Below are 22,904 nucleotides of genomic sequence, written 5' to 3'. Positions count from 1 at the left end.
GGACACTGGTGGTTACTCCCCTCCACCCACAAGACACCGGGGGCGGGGGGGGGGGGAGAACCACATGCATGCATATTTCACTCTTCCAAGGAATCTGGTGGGGAAATCGGATCCAACAGAATTAGTCTGAGCCTTGAAAAGTCCATAGAGCTGAAAGAGGAAGTGGGAACGAGTGCCATTCTTCCAACTACCGCCTTCATCTCCACTGACTTCTTAACTGAGAAGAAAATAGCCACCCTCACCTTCTGGTGACCATAGGGCACCACACTGGCAATTCCTTTTCTTCTGAAAGTATACATTTCTAGCCCTCATGTGGTGAGAAATAGCATGAAGGGAATAGGGCAGCAGGGTAGAGGGAGAGTTTTTAGAGTCAATAAGGACATCTGTCTCAATCCAAGGCATCTCCTCTTGCCTGCCTCCTCATGTCTCAGACAATGGTCCGAAAGCACAGTGATTCTCCTAGATTGCTAAAGCTAAGTAAGTCTCAACATGATCACTGTCCATGTGGAAGACAGTCTGAGAAGCCCAATATAAGCCGGTCTGGGCTTTCCAAAGGAATGGCAGAATGCTGCTATAATGAACAGACAGACAGAAAAAAGCATCACTGGCAGCAAGGGATGCTAACCACATCTGGAGCTCAGCTTACCATTTTCGTTATGTCGGTCCTGAACTAAATGCTGGTACACAGAATCTGGAACTTCAGACTGGCGGTAGTACCATTTGACGTTCATGAGAAGGTGGTCCCGTTTGCTCTGAAAAGGAGCAACAAAGAACAAAGTTATGGGCAAGGGCTTTGGGTTAGCCAGCCAACATACTCCCTAAGCAGACGCACAAAGGAGCAGAAACAAGTTGCAAGGAAATGAGGTTGTCTTCCCCATCAGTACAGAGAAATCAGAAGTCAAAAGGTGCTAGAATTGATGCCTAAACAGCATCTCCCCGCTTAAGGGGAAAGTGGCTTCTCAGACAATCAAGACTACTCTCATAAGCAGGGAACATTTGTACACACACCTGCCATTACATTAGGGGCTTGTACCAAAAAAGCAGCAGCTTCCTAACCTTGCCTACACAGTTGGCACCTTCACTTAAGCTTCATTTGGTCCAGAAACTCTCGCCCTGGGAAATAACTTCCTTGTCATGCAAAGGAAGAATGTGAAAAACATTCCAAATTCAGATGTTTCTGCATGAATGTTTTAAAAGCCAGCATCAAAATACCAAGTAACCATTTCACTTCAGACATGTTCTAGTTCTGTGCAAAGATGCCTTGTTGCTATCACTGGCTTCAATTATCATCTTGGAGAGTTTTGCACTAAAGATTCTTCATTGGGTTAACACTGAGGACTACTCCCCACCTACAAAACCAAACCAAATCAAGAGTGTCTTGGGGCATCCTGAGATTTAAAAAATTAAATCACACCTTTCTATTGCTCTAGAATATGTAAAAGGAAACATAAAGCACTGCAGTGAAGTTAAGTAGGGATGGGGAAGCTCCTGCTGCCCTTTGCAATCTCCCCAGATGGACAATAGAATCTACGCGTAGAAACTGCCCAGTGTACAAAAGTAACATTCATTTTTGTTGCTCAAGCCTTAATCAGGGATTCCCAAACTTGTCCACGGACAATGGTCTGCAACTTGCATTTAGGTAGTCTGTTGCATTTCTCTGGATTTGTGGTTGAAGAGAGATAATGGCAAATCCATCACTTTAAATATTCGTGTAGATTTTTGAGTGTATTTTTATTGCTTCCTCTATTTCTTCTGTTGTATTTTATTGTGTTTCAATTTAAATTTAGTAAAATGCAGCATATAAGAAATAAAAATCAAACAGCCTCTAACACAGCATGTTACAATTAGTATAACAGGTAGAAAGATAATTAAGTAGTTTGCCAAGACACTCAGAAGTGATCCTTTGGGGGGGGGGGGGACGCTGATTTTGAGAACCAATGACTTAGATAAAACTCCATGTGCAATACCACAAAACATCCAGCCAGTGGCAGCATTGTGTCAAGTAAGACTCCTAGAGCGTGGCTGAAGCACATGTACCTGGTATCCTGTCCTTTAAAAGCAGTTCAAACCGCAAAAAAAGAAAAGGAAAAAAAAACGTTTGCTGCACAAGCTTGAGAAATAAATCAGCACTTCAAAGGTTTAAGCAAACATGAAGATAACTGCAGTCAAAGCAGAGCGCTTGGGAGGGACTGTAGCTCAGTGGCAGAACACCTGCTCTTGCAGGCAGAAGGCTTCAATCCCTCTGTTTAAAAGGATCTCAACTAGCCCTGCTGGGGAAAACCTTTGCCTGATAAGCTGCAGAGCCAGTGTCAATGAAAAAAGGCTGGGAGTGGATGGACCAATAATCACATTAAGTGGGAGGGACTACAGATCAGTGCAGTGGTGGCTTGTGCGGGGTGCAAGACAGGGAGCCCAATGATAGGTGGAGCCAGAGGCAAGGACAGGTGGGGGCAGCTAGTTCTACTTTTGTCTCCCACTCCCTGCTGGAGGAGGGAAACACCAGAGACTCCGGAGAAGGAAACAGGCAGCCTTGTAAGTAAGAAGACAGGCAGATGAGGGCTGGCTGGAAGCAGACTGAGGTTGGTGAGGCAGCGCCCAATGGACCAGCCACAGCTGAATCAGTGGCTGGGCATGTGCTCTGTATGCCGAAAGTTCCCAAATTCAGGGTTGCCTCCAATCTTAGTCCAACTTGGGAGTTGAAATAAATGGGCATGGCCAACCGAATGCAACCCTGTACAGTGGAACCTCAGTTTTCGAGCGTCTCAGAAGCTGAACGTTTCGGAAGCTAAACACCGAAAACCCGGAAGTAATTGCTTCCATTTTTGAATGTGCCTCAGAAGTCGAATGGCTTCCACTGCGTGGTTTTCTTTTTTCTCAATGGATTTTGCCAACCACCCATTGCTCCTCGGTTTTCGAACATTTCGGAAGTCGAACGGTCTTCCGGAACAGATTATGTTTGAAAACTGAGGTTCCACTATATTCAGTTGCAAACCTGAGTCCCCCAGAATGCAACCCTCAGGCCATTCCTAGAGCCTCTGCACAGAGACTCATCTGCAGATCCCAAGGCATAGGCAGCTGTATAGGAGACAAGTAGTTATTTGCAGATAATTGGTGCCCAAGCTGTTAAGCACTTTAAACTTAAGCACCCTGAACACAATCTACAACCAAGGGCAGCCGGCAATACTTTAATAGTATGACCTGGCAATTGCCAACTCATGGGTACTCCTGCCACCAAAGCCACTTGGGCCTCTAGTGATAACCAGCACAACATTTAAACTACATAACAGTGCCTTCAGGGGAAGTGCAACCCTGTCCAGAATAGGTATTGCGCTACACTGGATCTTACAAGAGAGCCTAAAGTGAGACGGGCCACAGGACAATGGTAGAGCATCTGGCTTTGTATGCAGAAGGCCCTCAGAATCTCTGAGTACAGCTGGGGGAAGAGGACCCCATCTGAAATTCAGTGTAGACAATACTGAGCTAGATAGGTACAACACTGGTCAAAAAGACTTTCATGTTGCTGCCACAACACACACAGACTCAAGACCCACAAAGGCCCAAGACACAAAAATTGTGTGCGCTCATTTATGTGTATAGATCCAAAATTTAGGTCGCTGAAGAAACGAAGATGGCAGGTGCCTGGGACACCATGTTCTGCAACATGCCCAGGAGTTATGTAAACCAGATATGAGGAACTTTTGGCCCTCCAGACGTTGCTGAACAAAAATTCCTATGAGTTCTATCAAACATAGCCCGCGGCCAGGAATCATGCGAGTTGTAATTCAGAAACATCTGGAGAACCAAAGATTCCCTACACCCGCTGTAAACAAAGGAAAACATTAAAAGAGGTGGCTGGGCAGGTGATTCAGGGTCCAGCATGAAATACCTGGGACCCCACAACCACAAGTTATCCACTAGCAATATCCCTGGGTTGCAGTTTCAGTATTTGCGAATCTCTACCTACAATGTTTGTATGCAAACATCTGTGAACATGAATACAATAGATTTCAAAACACATGGGCACTTGCTGGCAATTTTGGGGAAGATGAAAAAGGAAAAGTGCTGCTACCCCTCTCCAAGCAAAACCCCTGTTTGATGTAAGGCCCAGTTCTGACTGCTTGCCCACCTGCCTCCTCTCAGTGTGCCCATCTCATTTCCTTACATCATTACCTGAAACAAAAGAGAAGCTGGCAGCCGAATCAAGACAGGAACAGCTGGAGTTCAGGGATCTGGAATATGATTGGAACTACAGCCTGGGGAGAAGGGGAAGGAGGGTGCCCTTTTCTTTCAAGCACGTATAACCCACACAATATTCATTTTGGCTGTGCTTTTATCAAATCAGAAGCCAGAGTATTTGGCTTCCCTCTGAGCGCCTGCGGCAGAGCCGGCTGAATCTCTGTGTGCCCTGGACAATACCTACCGATGCTCATCTACCTGCAGGGCTTTATCCCACAGGCTCACTGCTTGCTCTCCTTCTGCTGGGGCTTTTTGTTCATTTGTAGCATCCCAGCCTCTGCATTTAGTGGGCCTGCAACTTGTGCTTCCGCTTTCCGTTTATCTCAGCTCATCCGTATCAAGATGGAAAGATGGGTGACAGAATGTACTGTTGCGGAAAGACACGAACAAACTGCAACCCCCAAAATCTACCACCATCTGTCATTTGAAGACACACACTTTAGCTATGGTGAGCTGAACTAGGACATTTTTAGGGTACCAAATACAGGGAAATAACAAATGATTACCATAAACAGCTGCAATTTAAATGAGGAACACTGTCTTACTTAGCATCCGCTCTGCTTTCTGGAGATTACAGAAGGCATCACACTCACACACTTTCAAGCATCTTTTTGAAGCCATAAGGCCTAGGAAGGGACTTTTTCTTTTCAAAATGAAAGCCAGGATTTTCAGGAATCTGCATTCTGTATCCCTTAATAATATCCTGTGCCTTTTCCGCACTGCTGTTGAATCACAGCACTCGTGCTGCCTTAAATACTGCCTTGTCTCCCCTATTAACTTTTCTTCCTTACTGTGTATTATCAAGGGAAAACACTGCTCTAACAGCTTTAGAAAATGAATAATTTGATGTGATTTAAAAAAAATAAACATTATTTAGAGGTCACTTTGGGGGACATATAGCCCATTATGGCTTCATCAGGGCTCCTCTCCTTGAAAAACCAACAGGGTAAGTGGAAGAGAGGGACCTCTCAAACTTATAGGAAGTGCTGGACTGAGTTTGCCTGCCTGCGACAACCTGTGCAACAACAACAACAAGCAAAGTAGTTCCGTTTCCTCCAACATTTCATTCTGCAGGATGTTCGAACCCAGCCTCTCTGCAGAACAAGCACGGAGGGAAAGCGTTTGACCTAACAATCTACCATTTATAGTGGCTTCAAATTTATAGACCCCAAGCCTCAAAAAACAGAGGGGTCAGCGTTTGTTCCACTGTGCTGACTCGCTGCCTTTGGCGCTTTACATCATCCTCCGCGCCAACATGGCAGGAGGTTGTGCTTTTGTGTTTTATTTTATTTTTTTACGCCCACACTTAGAAAGGCAGCACATGAAAACCTCCTTTGCTGTTTACAACAGAAGCGCAAAACAACCAGTTACATTTAAATCCCCCGACAGATGATGCAACTGAAAAATGTGCTGACGCGCTAAATTTGCCACAATCTGCTCTCGGCTGATATCAGAGAAGCATTTCTCTTGCAAATCACAGCGCCCCTTTAAGGTATCATGTCCTGGTGATTGCTTCTTTTGTGTCCAATTAATTTAAAAGGCTTAACCATGGAAATCAGGCTGAGAATGTTGCTCTAGCACAGCAACAGTATCTCTCTCTCTCTCTCTCTCTCTCTCCGTTTGTAGAAACCAAATCTTACTAAAAACACCGGCATCTTACACTATGTTATATTTTACAATATTGCTATTTTCTCTTATCCTATAAGAGAATTGTTAATGTTGTGGCTTATTGGGCCTGCTTACAGGATTCTGTCTTTTTTTCTTTTCTTTTCTTTTTTTGTATATTATAGTTTTCCCTGTTTTTGTTCCCCACTCAGGGATTGAAAATATTCAGTGAAGAGCAGGCTGTAAATACTGCAAATAAATAAATAGGAAGGTGATGGACTCCAATCTCACTGCAAGGCAACTCTCCACCTACTTCCCCCCACCACACACATCAACCAAGATTTCCACTGGTTGCTGAAAAGGGGGACGATGGCTTAATTTCACTCCATTAATGCTGCTGTATGTAGAACCAGACTGCCATCTGTAGCTCTTTCTTACTCCAGCAAGTGGGCTTCCATGGGGCTATGGAAGTCAGAGAAGATGGCTACCAGCTTCCACACACAAAAGGTGTGAAGAACCTTTGGTCCTCCTGATACAGTGGTGCCTCGCAAGACGAAAAGAATCTGTTCTGTGAGTCTCTTCGTCTAGCAGTTTTTTCGTCTTGCGAAGCAAGCCCATTGACGGATTAGCGGATTAGCGCTATTAGCGGCTTATCGGTTAAGCGGCTTAGAAAAAGGGGGGAGGGGGGAAAACCCCCGCAGGAACTCGCAAGACATTTTCGTCTTGCGAAGCAAGCCCATAGGAAATTCGTTTTGCGAAGCACCTCCAAAACGGAAAACTCTTTCGTTTAGCGAGTTTTCCATCTTGCGAGGCATTCGTCTTGCGGGGCACCACTGTATTGCTAATCCCATCACCCCCAGCATGACCAATAGTCCGGGGTGATGGGAACTGTAGTTCAGCAACAATGAGAGAGTCAAAGCCCAAACTTGCTGCATTGTACAGCTCCCCCCAGCACAGGAACAAAGGAAGCTGCATTAATACTTGCTTTGCCTTCTGTACTACTTGGACTGGCTGGCTGGTGGTTTTCAGGGATCTTGGGCTTAGGGTCCTTCTGATCGTCAGGTGCTTGAGCCTTTGAACTGGAGATGCTATGGGTTGAAGTGGGACCTTTTACATGCAAAGGAAGGGGCTGAAACACTGAGATATGGACCTGGCCACAACCAATGGGCCTTAGCTCCTGTGGGGAGACTGAATCACACTTCTTTAAAAAAAAAATGGCATCTGGAGCAAAGCCTTGATGACTTATCTTAAAGCCAGAGGGGTGGGGTGCCCCCATGGGAGCAGGTGTAGCAATCATCCCTCCCCCAGATTCCTGCTAGAAAGCATGGACTTTTACTGCACCCCAGAACTCTAAATTTCCCTGCACATGTCAGTGTGACATGCTCTGTGCAGCAACTCCAACAGAACAACTCTCAAAGGCAGCCAAGCTACCTCTTTCGGCTCCTGTCCTCTTAACCTAAACCAACACAAAGACTGCAACCTTTAAACCTGTTAGTGTTATCTAATGACTGTTCCATCTACAAGAGCTTTTCTAATAGAAACAGGCCACGATGGCTTATCTCTGTGCACAAGCCAGCCCTCAAAGAACCGCCAGCTTGATTGAGCGCAGTAATGGAAGGCAGGAAATGAGAAGGCTTGGTTAAGCCGCGGATAATCGATCAGTGTATTCAGCGAAGTGTGAGCTGAGCCAGGGAATAAGCAGCTCGGGGTATCCAATACTGTGCCTTCCAGTACAGAAAAGTCCCATTTCTGTGATCTATGCAGGAGAAAGAATAATTTATTGACACAACAATATAGGATTCCCCCCTCCTCACCCCCTGCAACATACATATGCCAAAAATGTCTTGCTTTTCACATTTGTTATTCTTTACAGTGCAGAAAGAAAAATCTTTCACGCCTCCCATCCTCTGCAAGCTGAATGACAAAGCTGGGTAGTGGCTTGTGTTGTTCCGAACAACTCGTGAACCTGGAAATTAATTCACAGCCCCGTTTGTCAATTCTTTCAAATGTAAGGAAAGTGTTCTCTTTGCCTTCCAAAGTCCAGTATTTTTGCACTGTGTATGTGGAGTGTCCCATTTTTTATGTGTGCAACTGTGATTCTCCTGTCGACAGCTGGAATAAAACAGGTGAAATCTCAGAATCAATCTTAAGGTTTTAAGCTATTGCCAATTTATACATGCTGGCAAAGTAAACAATCTGGAGACCCAGGGTGGGGGTGGGGAGGCGCTCAACTTGTTAGAATTTGAAGGAGAAGCAACTCACCACTGGAGAAGACAGAAAGGCAAGGCTCAGCTTAGAGGGGGAGAAAGATTTTCTCCCATTTTTATTTTTACAATAGGGGTGGGGAAGCAACCTGTATCTTCCTGAATATCTCCGGTTTTTCCTCCAGTCCTTGACATTTCTACTCAGGAATGGGTCAAGGATAACCTTGGCTGTTGCAAGGAACCCAGATGAGAAGAAGCTATATGCTGTGACAGTAAAGAAGGAGCCAGATCAAAATGAGACCTCTAGGTGCTGCTCCTTTCAAAAGATGCTCATCAAGAAGACATCCTATGCCCAAAAACCTAGTGTTGGAAGAAGTAGTTTTGTTTATTTTACATTTTGTGCAGGGTTGTTTTTTTTAAAAAAAAAGTTTTACACACAAAGCATTAGAAAGAGGTATCAATGTAAGATAGTGGTAGCTGGCACCTATTGGGACTGGTGGGTTGGAAAACAGGGAGGCCAACAGTAGGTGGCGCCAGAGCCAATGACTGGCAAAACCAACTCATTCCATTTTGACACCATCCCACTCCTTGTTTATTTCCTCAGAAGCAACACAAAAGAATTAAGAGGAGGAAGCTGATAGCCAGAGCTACCCATTGATTAGACTAAAGTACCGTATTTTTTGCTCTATAACTCACTTTTACCCTCCTAAAAAGTAAGGGGAAATGTGTGTGCGTCTTATGGAGCGAATGCAGGCTGTGCAACTATCACAGAAGCCAGAACAGCAAGAGGGATTGCTGTTTTCACTGTGCAGCGATCCCTCTTGCTGTTCTGGCTTCTGAGATTCAGATTTTTTTCCCCTTGTTTTCCTCTTCCAAAAACTAGGTGTGTCTTGTGGTCTTATAGAGCGAATAATACGGTAATTATCAGGCAGGTGGGGGGGCAAGCTAAGGGCAGAATGAGGCTGGTAGGGCAGTGTCTCATTTGCTCTAATGAGCCAGTCTCCACTGAACAAGACTCCCCGTCCTAAGGTAAGAATTCAGAGCCACTACCAAATCTGTTTATAGATGGCTGTAAAAATTTACTGTTTAAGAGCCTACTAATCCTTTTCATGTCTGCAGCTAGAAATCTATTAGGATAATATTGGAAAACAGCCACTAAATTAACTCTGGAGGCCTACTCTGGGGTAGACTGTAGAAGATTGCTTTTTTGGAAAAACTAACAAAGCATCTTAGAGCACTATTTCAAAACGATTTTGAAATAATATGTTTATTCAATACACAGGAAAGTATAAAAGTTATCTTCTCACCACCAGCTATCCCCGGCTCACTCTGGGACAATCTGGTAATCTGGTGTACACTAAACGGGTACAGTCAACTCTAAACTATTATCCAAGCCTGCCAGATATTTGACTGTGCATAGAAGGATTTGGGGGGATGGGGTATAGAGGGGCTGTTTTCAGAAACAGAAATGTTTTTAGAAATGAATTCAGAGCCGCACAATGTTGCATGCAACAAAGCTCAGACCTGCAAAGGCAGGCGGCGCGATGCCAAAAGCAAACAGAAGCAGTCTTCCAGTTTGCTTAAAACAAGAGCAATTTATTTCCCTATATGTTCCTTTTCGGCTTCGCTGAACTGAAAATTCAGAACACCTCTGTGCTCAGAGAAATGGGGTGGGGATATATACTTCTTTCTAAAGTGCACTGTTATTTTTATATTGCAAAGAAAGTATTTTACCTTCATCACGGGAAAGCGTGTGTGTGTGTGTGTGTGTGTGTGTGTGTGTGTGTGTGTGTGTATGCGCGCTCCCAGAAAAAAATAATAAACACTATCATAAACCATTTCACAAAAGGTCACAGGCCAATGCTTACTATCTCTCAATTAATCCCACTGAGGCATCTTTCCGCTCTGTTTCTTTCTTTATGTTCTTTGAATTTTGCTCTGTAACACCTGATGTCAGATAAGCCAAGCAGAAGCATTCATTGCTAGCAGGCTCTCCTTTTTGCTTATAGGTGGGCATGCTACAAGGGTAAGGGGCACAGATTGTGTTCCTTAAACCATATTTCAGTCTTACACATCTTTGTTCTGGTGCTAGACCACTGCTCCTCTCAGTGCAGACCAGTAGTTCCCAAACTGTGACACAGAACTGAGAATATATCCTTGACATAAATGAATGATCCCTGTTGGAAAGGGTAGTTCAATGGCAAGAGCATCTGCTTTGCATGCTAAAGGACCTAGGTTCAATTCACAGCATCTCCATGTAGGGCTGGGAATATTCCCCCATCTGAAAACCTGGAGAGCTGAGGCCAGTTGGACAAACCTGAGCTAGATGGACCAATGGTCTGACCAGCTATAAGGATGTTTCTTATGAGTTCAAATACACTCAACAGAGGCTGCCACCCACTGCACTTCTGGCCAATTTACTGCTCTATTCTTGTCTCCTTCCAGTCAGCTTTGGAGAATAGATAACTATTTGACCTATGCACTAGGGGCAACTAAACAGGGGTGGTGCATCCCATTTCGCTGCTTGAGGAGAAACAGGAAGTGTTGCTTTGCTGTGCCGCCGCCACTCCCATCACCACTACCTGCCACTGCCGCCCACTCTGCCACTGCTGTGTGCCCTGCCAGGAGGCACTGATTTCAGGTAAGATCACACCAATTTTGGGTGGGAGTGGTGAATCCAGCCCACGGATGGTCCAGGAATCAGCGTGTTCTTACATGAGTAGAATGTGTGCTTTTATTAAAAATGCATCTCTGGGTTATTTGTGGGAATTCGTTCATTTCCTCCCCAAAAAATATAGTCTGGCCCCCCACAAGGTCTGAGGGACAGTGGACCAGCCCCATGCTGAAAAGGTTTGATGACCCCTGCCTTTTTCTGTTAGGAATCCTTTGACCAACAGTTGAACTGGATGATGCCCGACACCCACCCACCCCAGTTCGAGTATGATGAGAGAAAAACTTTCTCCCCTTCAATATATACATATACATATATGCACACACATATACATATACACATGCCATAATAATACTACTACTACTAACAACATTATCAACAACAACAACAACAATTTATTATTTATACCACGCCCATCTGGCTGGGTTTCTCCAGCCACTCTGAGTGACTTCCAACAAAATATTAATATACAATAGTCCGTTTAAATTAAAAGCTTCCCTAAACAGGGCTGCCTTCAGATGTCTTCTAAAAGTCTGGTAGTTGTTTCTCTCTTTGACATCTGATGGGATGGCATTCCACAGGGCAGTTGCCACCACTGAGAAGGCCCTCTGCCTGATTCCCTTGTAATTTGGCTTCTTGCAGCGAGGGAACTGCCAGAAGGCCCTTGGCACTGGACCTCAGTGTCCGGGCAGAACGATGGGGGTGGAGACGCTCCTTCAGACGCTCCTTTCCATTTGCTTTAAACTCCTTTAAGTTTCACTGCTAAACTTCATAATTCACTCTTCATGCACAATTAAAGAGAAACTCCAGAGAAACGGTTTCCCAGCCACCTGGCATTTCAGGCACTGGCACTTGCAAAACGTATGCTTATGTAAACATACTTTGTGTACTGTAGACACACATACACAGAAAGAAATCCCTGCACCAGATCATCCAGCCCAACAGGATCAAAGCTGGAAGGCAAAGCCAACCCTGCTCACCCACCTGCAGTGAGGAAAAGGGGTTTGCAATAGCAAAAGCCCACCTGCCAGATCATTACTCAACCAACAGCAACAAGCCTCCAGGAGGGTTCCTAGCAACCTGTCGCTTCCCATGCTCTGAGCCAAGTGCTCCAGAGGAAGAAACCATACAGAGTAAAGGTTTATCAAGAATTGAGATGGTGCGGTTGCGGGTGGCAGGAAACCCCTTACAACCTAAAGGGCAAAGGACTGCTGCGCAGAAGCAGAGCTCAAGTTTGCAGACGGTCCAAGGTTCAATCAATGGCAACTCTAGGCAAGGCTGCTGCCTGTCAGTATAGACAGTATTGAACAAGATGGACTAACAAACTGACCCAGATAAAGGCTATTACCTGTGTTCCTTCATCAATAAGCAAGGCATCATGCTGTAGTCTAGGCTAATCCTACTCTGGGTATGCTCTTTTAAATTAATGGACGTGCCTAACTTAGGTCTGTTAATTTTAATAGGTCTGTTCTTAGAAGGAGTAGCATTGGATACAGCCCACCTTGTTTGAGGAATTTGTGCTGGATGTTAACCTGCTACTGGGCCACATTCATGGTTCTGATACCAACTTAAAAGGCCCTATACACCTCGGTACTGGGTTATTTAAGAGGCTGCCTTATCCCTTACAGACCAAGTAAGTCACTATGTTCTTTGGCAGTTTCTCAAAGTCCCTAAATTATCAGAAGCCCACTCTTTCAGTGGAGCTGCCCCTATATTGTGGGAGAGCATCTGCCCCTGTACTGTGGAACAGATATGACAGGCACCCACTCTCTGTCCTTTCCAGAAAAAAGCTGCATTTTTATTTTAAAAAAATATAAAATGAAACTGTTTTTCTACCTTTTCATGTGTTTTTATGCTTTCATAGAATTGTAGAGTTGGAACCCTGAGGATCATCTAGCTTACCCCCCTGCAATAGCTGTCCCGTACAGAGATTGAACCTGCAGGCTTGGCATTATTAACACCATGCTCTAACAAACTGAGCTATTTAGCTGCCATTAGATGGATGTAAAAGTGAATCCATATGACAGAATAATAAGAATAAGCACACACACACATATGTACACAGGAGGGCCTAGTTCAGATGTCACATTAAACCAGTTTTAAATTAAACTATGGTTTAACGTGAACAAACAACATGCATTAGCATGCTCTGCTCCTTCCTTTAGGCAACCAGGAAGGAAACAGACCAGAGGCTGGCTACATGTTACATGTTTCTGTCCAAACAAAACACAAGCGCTAGTTATCACATAACGTGAAGCCAGCCTCTAGACTGTTTCCTCCTGGGCCTGCCAAAGGTAGGATTGGAGCAGGAGCTCAGGGGTAGTCTGAGCAGTGGGTTAAAACACAGTGTAATTTTAACTATGGTTTAGCTTGACATCTGAACCAAGCCAGGGTGTTCTACAGTGTTGTTCCACTTAGAGGAACAGACGTTATGAGAACATGGCCCCCATCATCTCTCTTCCTCTCAAATCATGTAGTCTTTCCAAGTGTAAAAATCTAAAGGCCACAAGACTGCACAGATTCTCCCTTCTCTCTTAACAAATCTCTACAGGAGTTTCCTCAACAGGCACTGTTGGATAGAATACACTCACTGAAATGAGCCACAGTGACTTTTGAGGCCTGGTGGTGACTCACTACTGAACAACTTGGTTGGGGGCAGAGAGAAATAGCTTGGTAGTTGGGATGTAGCCAAGGAAGAAAGAGGTCTGAGTTTTGCAGTTTGGTTGGGTGAAAGGGACTTGAAGGAGGAGGCTCCAAGGTCATGCCGACTGCCTTGGAGGCGAGGAGGGCGACTGTGACACTGCATGAAAAGACAAAGAACTGCATCTGGTCGCTTGCCTGCTCTCTTCCCAGCTCAACCTATATATCTATGAACAAACAGGTATCACAACATACACCCAAGGATTGAAGTGCTCCCTTTCTTCATTTGCAAGGAAACTGACCCAGCAGCAGCTGACCTGGAACCTCCTGGTTGCTTAGTAAGGCAAGGAAGTGTTGAAACAATACGAAAGGGATGATTCTTATTAGAACAATTCAAAAGAAGGCCATAAACAGTTCTGATCCCAGCTTTTCTTCTCCACACTCAACCTCTTTCCTGCTCCACTCTACTCTGATTACAGATTAGGGCTCTCCCACCAAAGCAAATTTGGCAGCAGGGCTGCTGAAGGGAGTATTGATAGCACAACCCTCCTCCTTCCGCACTTTGCCTGATTAGCATTTCTATTGCTGCGCAGGGCACAGAGGACGCTGTAAATCAAACACACTCAGTGTCAAGCACAATAACCAAAACAGTTACCTAAACAACTAACGGGTACTGTGAATGCGTTTAACTAAGCATCGAATAAGTGCCCGGGCAATTAAATTCCATTACGGTTCCTGAGACTTTAAACCTGGAGGAAGGTGAGGCCCAAGCGAAGACGCCCTTCCAGAGGGCTCCTGGCATTTGTCACTAAAATGCCGTTTCTGGCACTGAGTTCGCATCTAATTGCTGAGCAGCACCAGCTGCAGCATCTATTGCTAACATTAAAAGCAAGCTTTGAAGCCAGAAAAGGCAGCTCCAATAGATTCCTCACCTTTGCAAATATCAAGAGGAGGGACAAAGATACCCCAGAAGCTCACCAAGAAAAATGGCCTTTTAACAACAGAGTACTGATAGGGGTTGAAAAGGCTAAATCACTAAAAACACCGAACTGCATAGGACCAAACTGCTTTTTAAAAAAGTGGTTAAAAATAAGTTTAAAGTAGTTCATGGGGGCGAGAGGAAACTGAGACAGTTCAGCAGGATGTGGTTGTGACAAACCACAACACCAGGAGACAACCAACCAACCCACACAATCAACGGCAATTCTCTTGTACTTTCAGCTAAAACAGAAACAAAAGCGGGGTCGGGTGGGGTCAGACTTGCCACGTTGGCATCCCACTTGGCAAGCAGGAGCGTCACACCAAGGGCAGGAAACTTGGGGATGGGGTAGGGATTCTGCACAAATCCATTCCTTCTTGCTAAGTTATTTGAGGGACGTGACAGCACCTCCTCACTTTGCCAGCATTCAAGGGATTGTCATCCCAAACACTGCGTGAATGTGAAAGGGTGTCAACATTTTCACATCATCAGGTTTTCCCATTCAGCGAAATTCCTTCTAGTTGGAACTTTTCATAAGCTCCATAACATAAAGCAGATCTTTTGTCATTTTTAAAGAAAAGATTGTGGGTGGGTGGGTAACTGTACATAAACACTTGCACGCAGGCACGGCTTCTAAAAGCCCCCTGCAGAGTGAAAAGTGGTTTGCCACATAATACAAGGGATCTGCTGCTTGAGTAACCCAAGACAAGCCCTGCTGGATAAAGCAAAAAGGCTCACGCAGACTGTTTGCAAACAGTGGCAAATCAGATACTTCTGCAAAGGCCACAGGATGGGCGTGGTGGAGATAAAAATTACCTACTACTGCTCTGCCACTACCAGCACCAACCAGTATTCAGAGGAATGCCACTGCGGAAGACTCTTTAACTAGCAAAGCTCATACTTGTGGATAGACCTGTCTTCGGTAAAACCCGCCTGATCCCCTTGCAAAGCCACCTAAGCCCATTGCTATCACTGCATCTTGAAGCAGAGAGGCACAAACCCAAAAGCCGTTTGGGGCACATAGAATTAGTGGCTCAGCTGTCTAGACCCTGGTCACTGGCTCTCATTTGATCATGTACTGCAATTGCATACCATATGCACTATTGCCCTAGCAACTGTTGACTATTCAAGCAAACATTCCTGTTATGAATTATTTGCATGTTCAATGTTCCAGCTATCAGAATTGTTCTGTATACACACATTCTGGCTATCTTTAATTAGATTTCATTACCTTAATTGAGATGATGAGCATGTTTCTCTATCTACATCTTCAGTTTGCTTTGTATATTCTGCACAGTACTTTGTATGTTCAGCACAGCATTAGGTACAATTTTTATCTGATCTTTCCTTTCAAGGAACTCAGTGTGGCACACATGATCACCCCATACAATTTTTTTACCATTGCAACCCAGTGAGTCAGGTACGGCTTTCTTACTGGGTGGGGTTGGAACCCTGGTCACTCCGGTCTACATCCAATCCATTAATCACTACACCATTTTGGCTCTCAAAAGAGAAATACCTCAAGCAATGTCATGTTGACCATTCAGAAGAGATGGATGGAAATGTGGATTAATGGACATTCCTGCAAATTTGAAATTTGATGGCACAATAACCGATTTTAATTTTTCTAACAAATTCCCAATCTTCAGGGAACTCTCTCCCTGAAGAGAGTTAACACCTCTATGCATTGCTAAGCATTGCGAAGTATGTCTTGTGGTGCATACCCAATTGATAAGAGGTAAAGGGCAGGTCAATTGAGCATCACTGTAGACTCATGAGAACCCATATATAAAAACACTTTGCTGTCGTTGCACTTTAGAGAGCAGAGGTGGGAAGCACTTGCCAGTCTGTGTTGACAATACTGAGATAGATGGACCAATGATCTGATTTTGTATCAGGCAGAGTTACCTGTGTCCCTGTGTTCATTACTAATATTTGAATTAAGTCATCTCAGGGTTTCCAAAATCACAGTTTCAATCAGCTGTACCTATTTCTTTGTTTATTTATTGCTGTGATTTATTACTGGGGTTTTCTTGTGTGTGTCACTTTAAAAAGGAAAAGCTCACAACCACACTTCCAAGTTTCCATGTCTTGTTTTGTTCACCAAAGCCAGCAAGCATCTGTGTAGGAAGAAAGAGCACCCGGGGGTCACGCCCTGCCTAATCAGAGGTGAAGATTATGCAGCAGACAGAATTACACAGAGTAGCAGGTTACTCAGGCAAATGCAGGGATTGGGGGAGGGAGAGAGGGAGGAAGGAAATCAACAGCTGCAGCATCCAGATGAAAGATTTATGATGATATTTTACCACACGCCAATGGAATTTTGCACTTCAGAGTGTGAAAATCTTTTTTGCTCAGGGGGCCAGCCTGTTCTGGAACTCAAAAAGCTTAGATTAGAAGGCAACAAACAATATTTTGAGCTTTTTATATATTTTTTTAAAAATGCACAGACGGTAACCTGAAAATCATCAAACACACACGTACACAATGTATTCAGAAGGCTTTCCAGCAGCCCATTGCCTGGCATTAACACGATGGGCTGTACTCCATTCTGGTCTACCTAGGTCGCAGCGGTATTTTTTTGATCAGGTTACACAGCACAAGGAGATGAAATTTCTTATGAGTGCTTGTGTAATACAAATATGTAAAGCTGTGCTCTTAGTCGGAGGCCAGGAGATATGAGGACTTGGCAAAAGGAGAAAAAACATAACCTTCTGGGGAATGTGATTTTTTTGACAGAAAGGTTATTTGGGGGGTAAGGGGACACCAGAGTAGCTGTATTCCTGAGGGAGATGCCCAGAGCAGAAGACAGTATTATGGATTACATTCCTACTTTTGATGTGGGGTTTTTTTGTGATAAGCCTGGAAGCTAAAAAGGCACCAGAGAGCTGAAATTATCTAATTGATCCGCACAAAACCAGGTAACCTCTCTTTTAAAAACTCCCTTGAAAAGACAAGGGATTGTCTGGCAATCCACGACAGAGTTAAGAAGCCCAGAGTGACTCACCAAAAACTACAATAAGATAGAGAGCATAAATTAACATCGTTATCCTTGACAGGGCCAAAGCATGTATATTTTATTGTCTTAATTAAAAGGATCTCACTATAAATTGAACATCTGGGCTGCAGAGACTGCCACTGTGGTCTCAACAGCTGCAAGGGAGATAGTCTGGGCATTTGAAGTCAACCATCCACCACCTGGCTGCTAAGAGTAACTGGACATGGGGGGGAGGCCATCGTTTTGTTATCAAGCATGCAACTTGTTCATGGAAAATTTGAGAGTGCTGGGACATTATATTTTGTGCACACCTGGCTCACCATTAGTGTGTTGCTACTGTCCACTTACCTATTCTTCCCAGTCTCCTTCCTCCATTGTACAACATGTGCACACACATACACACCCCATCTCTGAGTCATGACAGCTGCCTGCCCCAGCTTTTTATAAAGTCAGGGCAGGTGACCAAGATAGCTCTGAAGGCTGTTCGGCTGCCATTGCACCACACTAGTCCTTCCCCTGGCAGAGAAAAGCTACATGGCACCACTCCAGCTGCCTGCTCAGGCTGGTCACTGGCAGAAGTTATGCCAAGATGTGCAGGGCCTCTTATTGGGAAAGAGGTTGGCAGAACCAGCCATGTCAAAGAAGCTGTTCCACTGCACTCTTTCCCCAAAGCTCTTTTAAAGAGCATTTGTTCTGGATTACTAACTAACCAACCAAAGTATCATTGAGAATGTACCAGAAGTCGTAAAAAAACCCCTGCACTGTTTGGCTGTAAGCTATAGCAAAAATGAAAAGGGACATCAGAGTTGAGCCGTGGTAGCTGGGACTGATGGAAGTTGCAGCTCCAACCTTCTGGTTGGGCAATAACTGAATTCTTTCATCGTTCCTTTGCAACTTTTCATGTGTGCAAAGGGCAAACCAAGAACAGTTGTGTTTGCTGCCATCAAGCAATGCAGCCTAGCCACAACATCAGAAGAGCAGCAGCTGCCAGAAGGGGAACACAAGTATGACAATTACCTTTTCCCACCACTGAAAGAGGACCACAAATTGAGTTCTGCCAGGCTGCAGAACACAGGGAGTGCCTCATACATACAGAGACAGAGCATGTGTCCACCCAGTTCAGCATTGACTACAAGGACTGCCAACAGATCTCTGGAATTTCAGGGGTTGTCTTCCAACCCTACCTGGGGATGCCACTGGGGATTGAACCCAAGGCCTTTGCCATGCAAAACTGACGATTTGCCATTGAGCTACAGCCCTTCCTCTTTGTCCTCCCTGGGAGACAATCTAAGTTTCTACCACCATACTCACTGGTCACCACAGAGGCTCAATTTGAGCCCAGTTACCAACAAATCTGAGCAGCTGAACAGTAGGGCTGGGTGATAACTGGTTTTCAATATCGTGATTTATTCACCAGCTAAATATTGCAATATATCGATATATCATGATATCTGGAAAAAAAGGAACCATGCAGAGGCGAACAAGACAATGTCCTGGCAACTGCTACTATTTAAGGGTCTGAAATGGATTAATGATATTATCAATCACCTCATAGTCACTTTCAGCAGCAGACAAGCCAAAATGCATTCAAATGAAACTTTGGGTTTGGGGCTCGGCTAACAAATGGTGGTATTCCGGACAATCCAAAGTACAGTGATGAGTCAACATGAATGCAAATAATCTGGGACTGCCGGACTGGCAGCAGGTCTACTGGGAAACAGAAGAGACAGCAGCCTGGTGGCGGCAGAATCAACAATGTCAGGGGAGGGGAAGAAGCAGCAGCAGCCTGGCAGCAGGGGCACAATAATCAGCAGCCTGCAAAGCACTGCCACGGCAGTGGACAGCAGTGGCAAAAGTGGCAGCGGCCTGCAAGGCCTTGTTATGGCGGCAGCAGTAGTGGCAGCCTGCGAGGCCTTGCAGTGGCAGCAGGAGACAGTGGCAGAAGCAGAGGTGGCCTGCAAGGCCTTGCTGAGGCTGGCTGCCACAGCTTCTGTCACCGCCTCCCACTACTGCCAGGAGGAGTTGCAGGCTGCTGCCACTTCTTGCCACCACGGCGAGGCCTCGCAAGCCCCATTGCTTGTGTCGCCACGAGGCCTCACAGGCTGCCACTACTATTGCTGCCATCTCCCATCGCCAGTGCAAGGCTTCACAGGATGCCGCTACTGGCAGTACCAGATTGTCTGTATTCACTATGACTCATCACCGTACTTTGGATTGTCCTGAATCCCACCATTTGGTAGCCAAGCCAAAAACCAAAAGTCCTGTAGGGGTGCATTTTGGCATGCCTGGTGATAAAACTGTGTGTGTGATGGTTGATAATATTGTCATTTGTCCATTTTAGACCCATAAGTAGTAGCAGTTGCCAGGACATTGTCCTGTTTGCCTCTGTATAGTTCCACCCTTATTTCAGATATTGTGGTAGATTGCAATGCTTAGCTGGTGATAACATTGCAATGTTTAGCTGCTGATACTGTGAGGTTTAACTGGTGATAACATTGCAATGTTTAGCTAGTGAGTTATTGCAATGTTGAAAACCAGGTATCGACTAGCCCTTGCACACATTGTGATTCCTGCCCGGCCGCCCGGCTTCGGGACATCGTTCCGATGCCGGGCGGCGGGGGGAGGCGTTCCTGCCCCACCGCCCGGCATCGGAACGATGCCCCGAAGCCGGGCGGCTGGGGGAGGCATTCCTGCCCCGCCGCCCGGCATCGGGACGATGCCCCGAAGCCGGGCGGCTGGGGGAGGCGTTCCTGCCCCGCCGCCCGGCATCGAGACGATGCCCCGAAGCCGGGCGGCGGGGGGAGGCTTTCCCGCCCGGCCGCCCGGCTTCGGGACATCGTTCCGATGCCGGGCGGCGGGGGGAGGCGTTCCTGCCCCACCGCCCGGCATCGGGATGATGCCCCGAAGCCGGGCGGCTGGGAGAGGCGTTCCTGCCCCGCCACCCGGCATCGGGACGATGCCCCGAAGCCGGGCGGCGGGGGGAGGCTTCAAAAGCCGTCCGGGGGCTTTTAAATCGCCCCGGACAGTCCCGGGGCGATTTAAAAGCCCCCGGTTAGGCAGGCAGGGGGGGCAAAAGTCTTTGCCCCCCCTGCCTGCCTTCAAAAGCCGTCCGGGATAGCGGGAAGCGCTTCCCTGCTATCCCGGACCGCTTTTAAAATGCTGGCGGTGGGGAGCAAAGCCTTTCGCCCCCGCCGGCCTTCCTGGACCTCTTCTGAAGTCCGGAGGGGGGGAAAAGGCTTTGCTCCCCACCGCCAGCATTTAAAAAAAGGTCCCCGAGATTTCCCTATGGGCTTTCGTCTTGCGATGCAAGCCCATAGGGAAAATCGTCTAGCGAAGCGTCGCAAAAACCGAAAAACCCTTTCGTCTTGCGGGTTTTTCGTCTTGCGAGGCATTCGTCTTGCGGGGCACCACTGTACTGATATATCACCCAGCCCTACTGAGCGGCTGCTTAGCTTCTATCTCTCTTGCTAGATCCCTCCACAAGAAAACCTGAAGGACTGCTAGGACAGGGAAGGTTTCCAGCAAATTAGTCTCTGAGGTTCTCCACAGTCACATTCTTAAGTACCAGGAGCAGGGGCCCTTTCTTCAGCTTCTCTTCTATAATAGTGAGCAAAAGAGTCTCTTTCTGCCTGGCACAAAGAAAGCCAGCTCACAGAACTTCTGTAGCAGCTTTAAGGCTGCTGGCAGCAACTTCTGATTAAGTGTATGCCTTGTTAGCCAGCCTTCTAACCCAAACCGAAGAGAGGGCAGAGAAGGCAAAGGACCCAACAACCCACAACGTAAAGCAAGAAGTCTTCTTCCACAGCAGTTTCCCTTGCTTATACTAGATAAGGCTCCTAAACGGAAGGCAATGGATTCCCCACCCACCCTGCTTTCTTCAGCGCCATCCAGAGGGTATGTTGAAATCCAGTACTGATGCGGCACTATACCTCCCAGTTGCCACTCCTCACTCTGCCCAGCAAGAGAGAGGGCCTTACAGAGGATTGGCAGCACCTGCCTAGATTAAAATAAAAATAAAAATCATCATCCAATGAAACACCAAAAGCAAGATACAATGAACTAGCTCTCAACTGAGATGTACAGGGAGTCTGCTCCACAGAACTTATAGCAAGATGACCGTGATGAATAAAGAGAAAATATCAGACTTGCACTTTCTTCTGAGGGCCTTTTCCCAGAGTTTGATATCATTTCACATTTTTATCTGTCATAAATGTTTTGATTTTACGGTGGGAAGCAGCATCTTATCCTGGAGTGTATATTTTGCATATTTTGAATAATCTTTATATACATAATTGGCAGATGAAGAATCAAAGCCCTGATTATATCGTGAGCCCTTATTTTTTCTTCTTATCTCTCCTTTTCTATGACTTCTAATTTTTGCTTTCTTTTCCTAACACTATCTCTATATTTACGTTTTGTTTTGTTTTGTTTTTTTGATGTTTCCTATTTTGGGTTAATGAACACACACACATAGGAGAGAGAGAGAGAGAGAGAGAGAGAGAGAGAGAGAGAGAGAGAGAGAGAGAGAGAGAGAGATAGGATGGATGGATGGATGGATGGATGGATGGATGGATGGAAGATGAAGGGCCCTGTTTGAGGGGTTGGGTAGAGAGATTCTCCCAGGGTAGGAGGATGGGGGAAGAGGGGAAAACTCTAAGGTGAGAGCAGGGAGGGCTCACCCTTTGTGTGGAATAAGGGTTAGGATACAACCTTGATATCTCCTCCTCTTCCCCTATCTTTTCCGTCTGTTTTATTTCTATTTAGATTAGTTTGGTTTATATTGTATTCTGTGTTGAAAACTTTCAATAAAAGAAATTGATTATGGAAGCAGCATCTTGATGGCAGAGCATCTGCTTTGCATGCATAAGGTCCCAGGTTCAATCCCTGGAATCAATTATTTGGGTTGGTAGAGACCCCTGCTTGACACCATGAAGAACCATGGTCGGTCAATGTAAACAATAAGGAGCTAGATGGACCAATGGTCTGGCTCAGTATCAAGTAGCTTCCTGTATCCATGTTTTGTCCCCCATCCCCCTTGAAGAGCCATCGCTAAGATTTGGGGCATATTCCCTGCACTTCAAAATAAAGGTTCACACCCAACTTCTGGGTACCAAGGAGACCAAATACCAAGTAAATTTTCCTCTTTGTTTAACTGTTATATTTTGGTACCAGAGTGTCCTCAAGAGCCACCCCGGAGTCTCAAAAGATTCATCACCAGAGTTGTTTACAATTTCCAGTAATGTAGAGAAGGATTCCACAGGTCTAGGTTTGCCAGAAATGTACAAGTTTCCAAGATAGAGGCTTCATAAACTTTCCCTGTTCTATTTAAGGTAACTTGCTTGGAATCAGGGTTCAGTTGATGACTGTAACTGTGATTAAAGGGAGGGAGGGGTGCAAAGTTTGTACAGCTGAGTGCCCTGAATGTTCACGAAATACAAAAGGAAATGCAAACATGATGCCATGCGCATTCCACTTTTGGACACCTGAAGTTGACAGATCTAAGGGTCCTGAGTGGGCTTTTATTGGGCAAAGGGGGAACTTGTCCCAAGCGCCGTTCAGCTGACACCACAT

At 45.6% G+C, this 22,904-nt stretch overlaps 1 protein-coding gene across 18 annotated transcripts in view; it reads right to left on the bottom strand.

Moving 5' to 3' along the window:
- The window catches only part of RERE (arginine-glutamic acid dipeptide repeats), a 350,074-nt gene that overhangs the window by 165,246 nt on the left and 161,924 nt on the right, over positions 1 to 22,904 (bottom strand). For all 18 annotated transcript variants that reach the window (XM_081923414.1, XM_081923418.1, XM_081923419.1 and 15 more), the window contains one exon: positions 647 to 752. In XM_081923414.1, coding sequence (XP_081779540.1) covers positions 647 to 752 — 106 coding nt within the window. The remainder of the gene's footprint in view (positions 1 to 646; positions 753 to 22,904) is intronic.

Source organism: Podarcis melisellensis (assembly GCF_964234715.1).
Source record: "Podarcis melisellensis genome assembly, chromosome: 8".
NCBI classification, from domain to species: domain Eukaryota; kingdom Metazoa; phylum Chordata; class Lepidosauria; order Squamata; family Lacertidae; genus Podarcis; species Podarcis melisellensis.
Note: the sequence above shows the minus strand (reverse complement) of the source record. Positions and strands in the feature narration are given on the sequence as shown.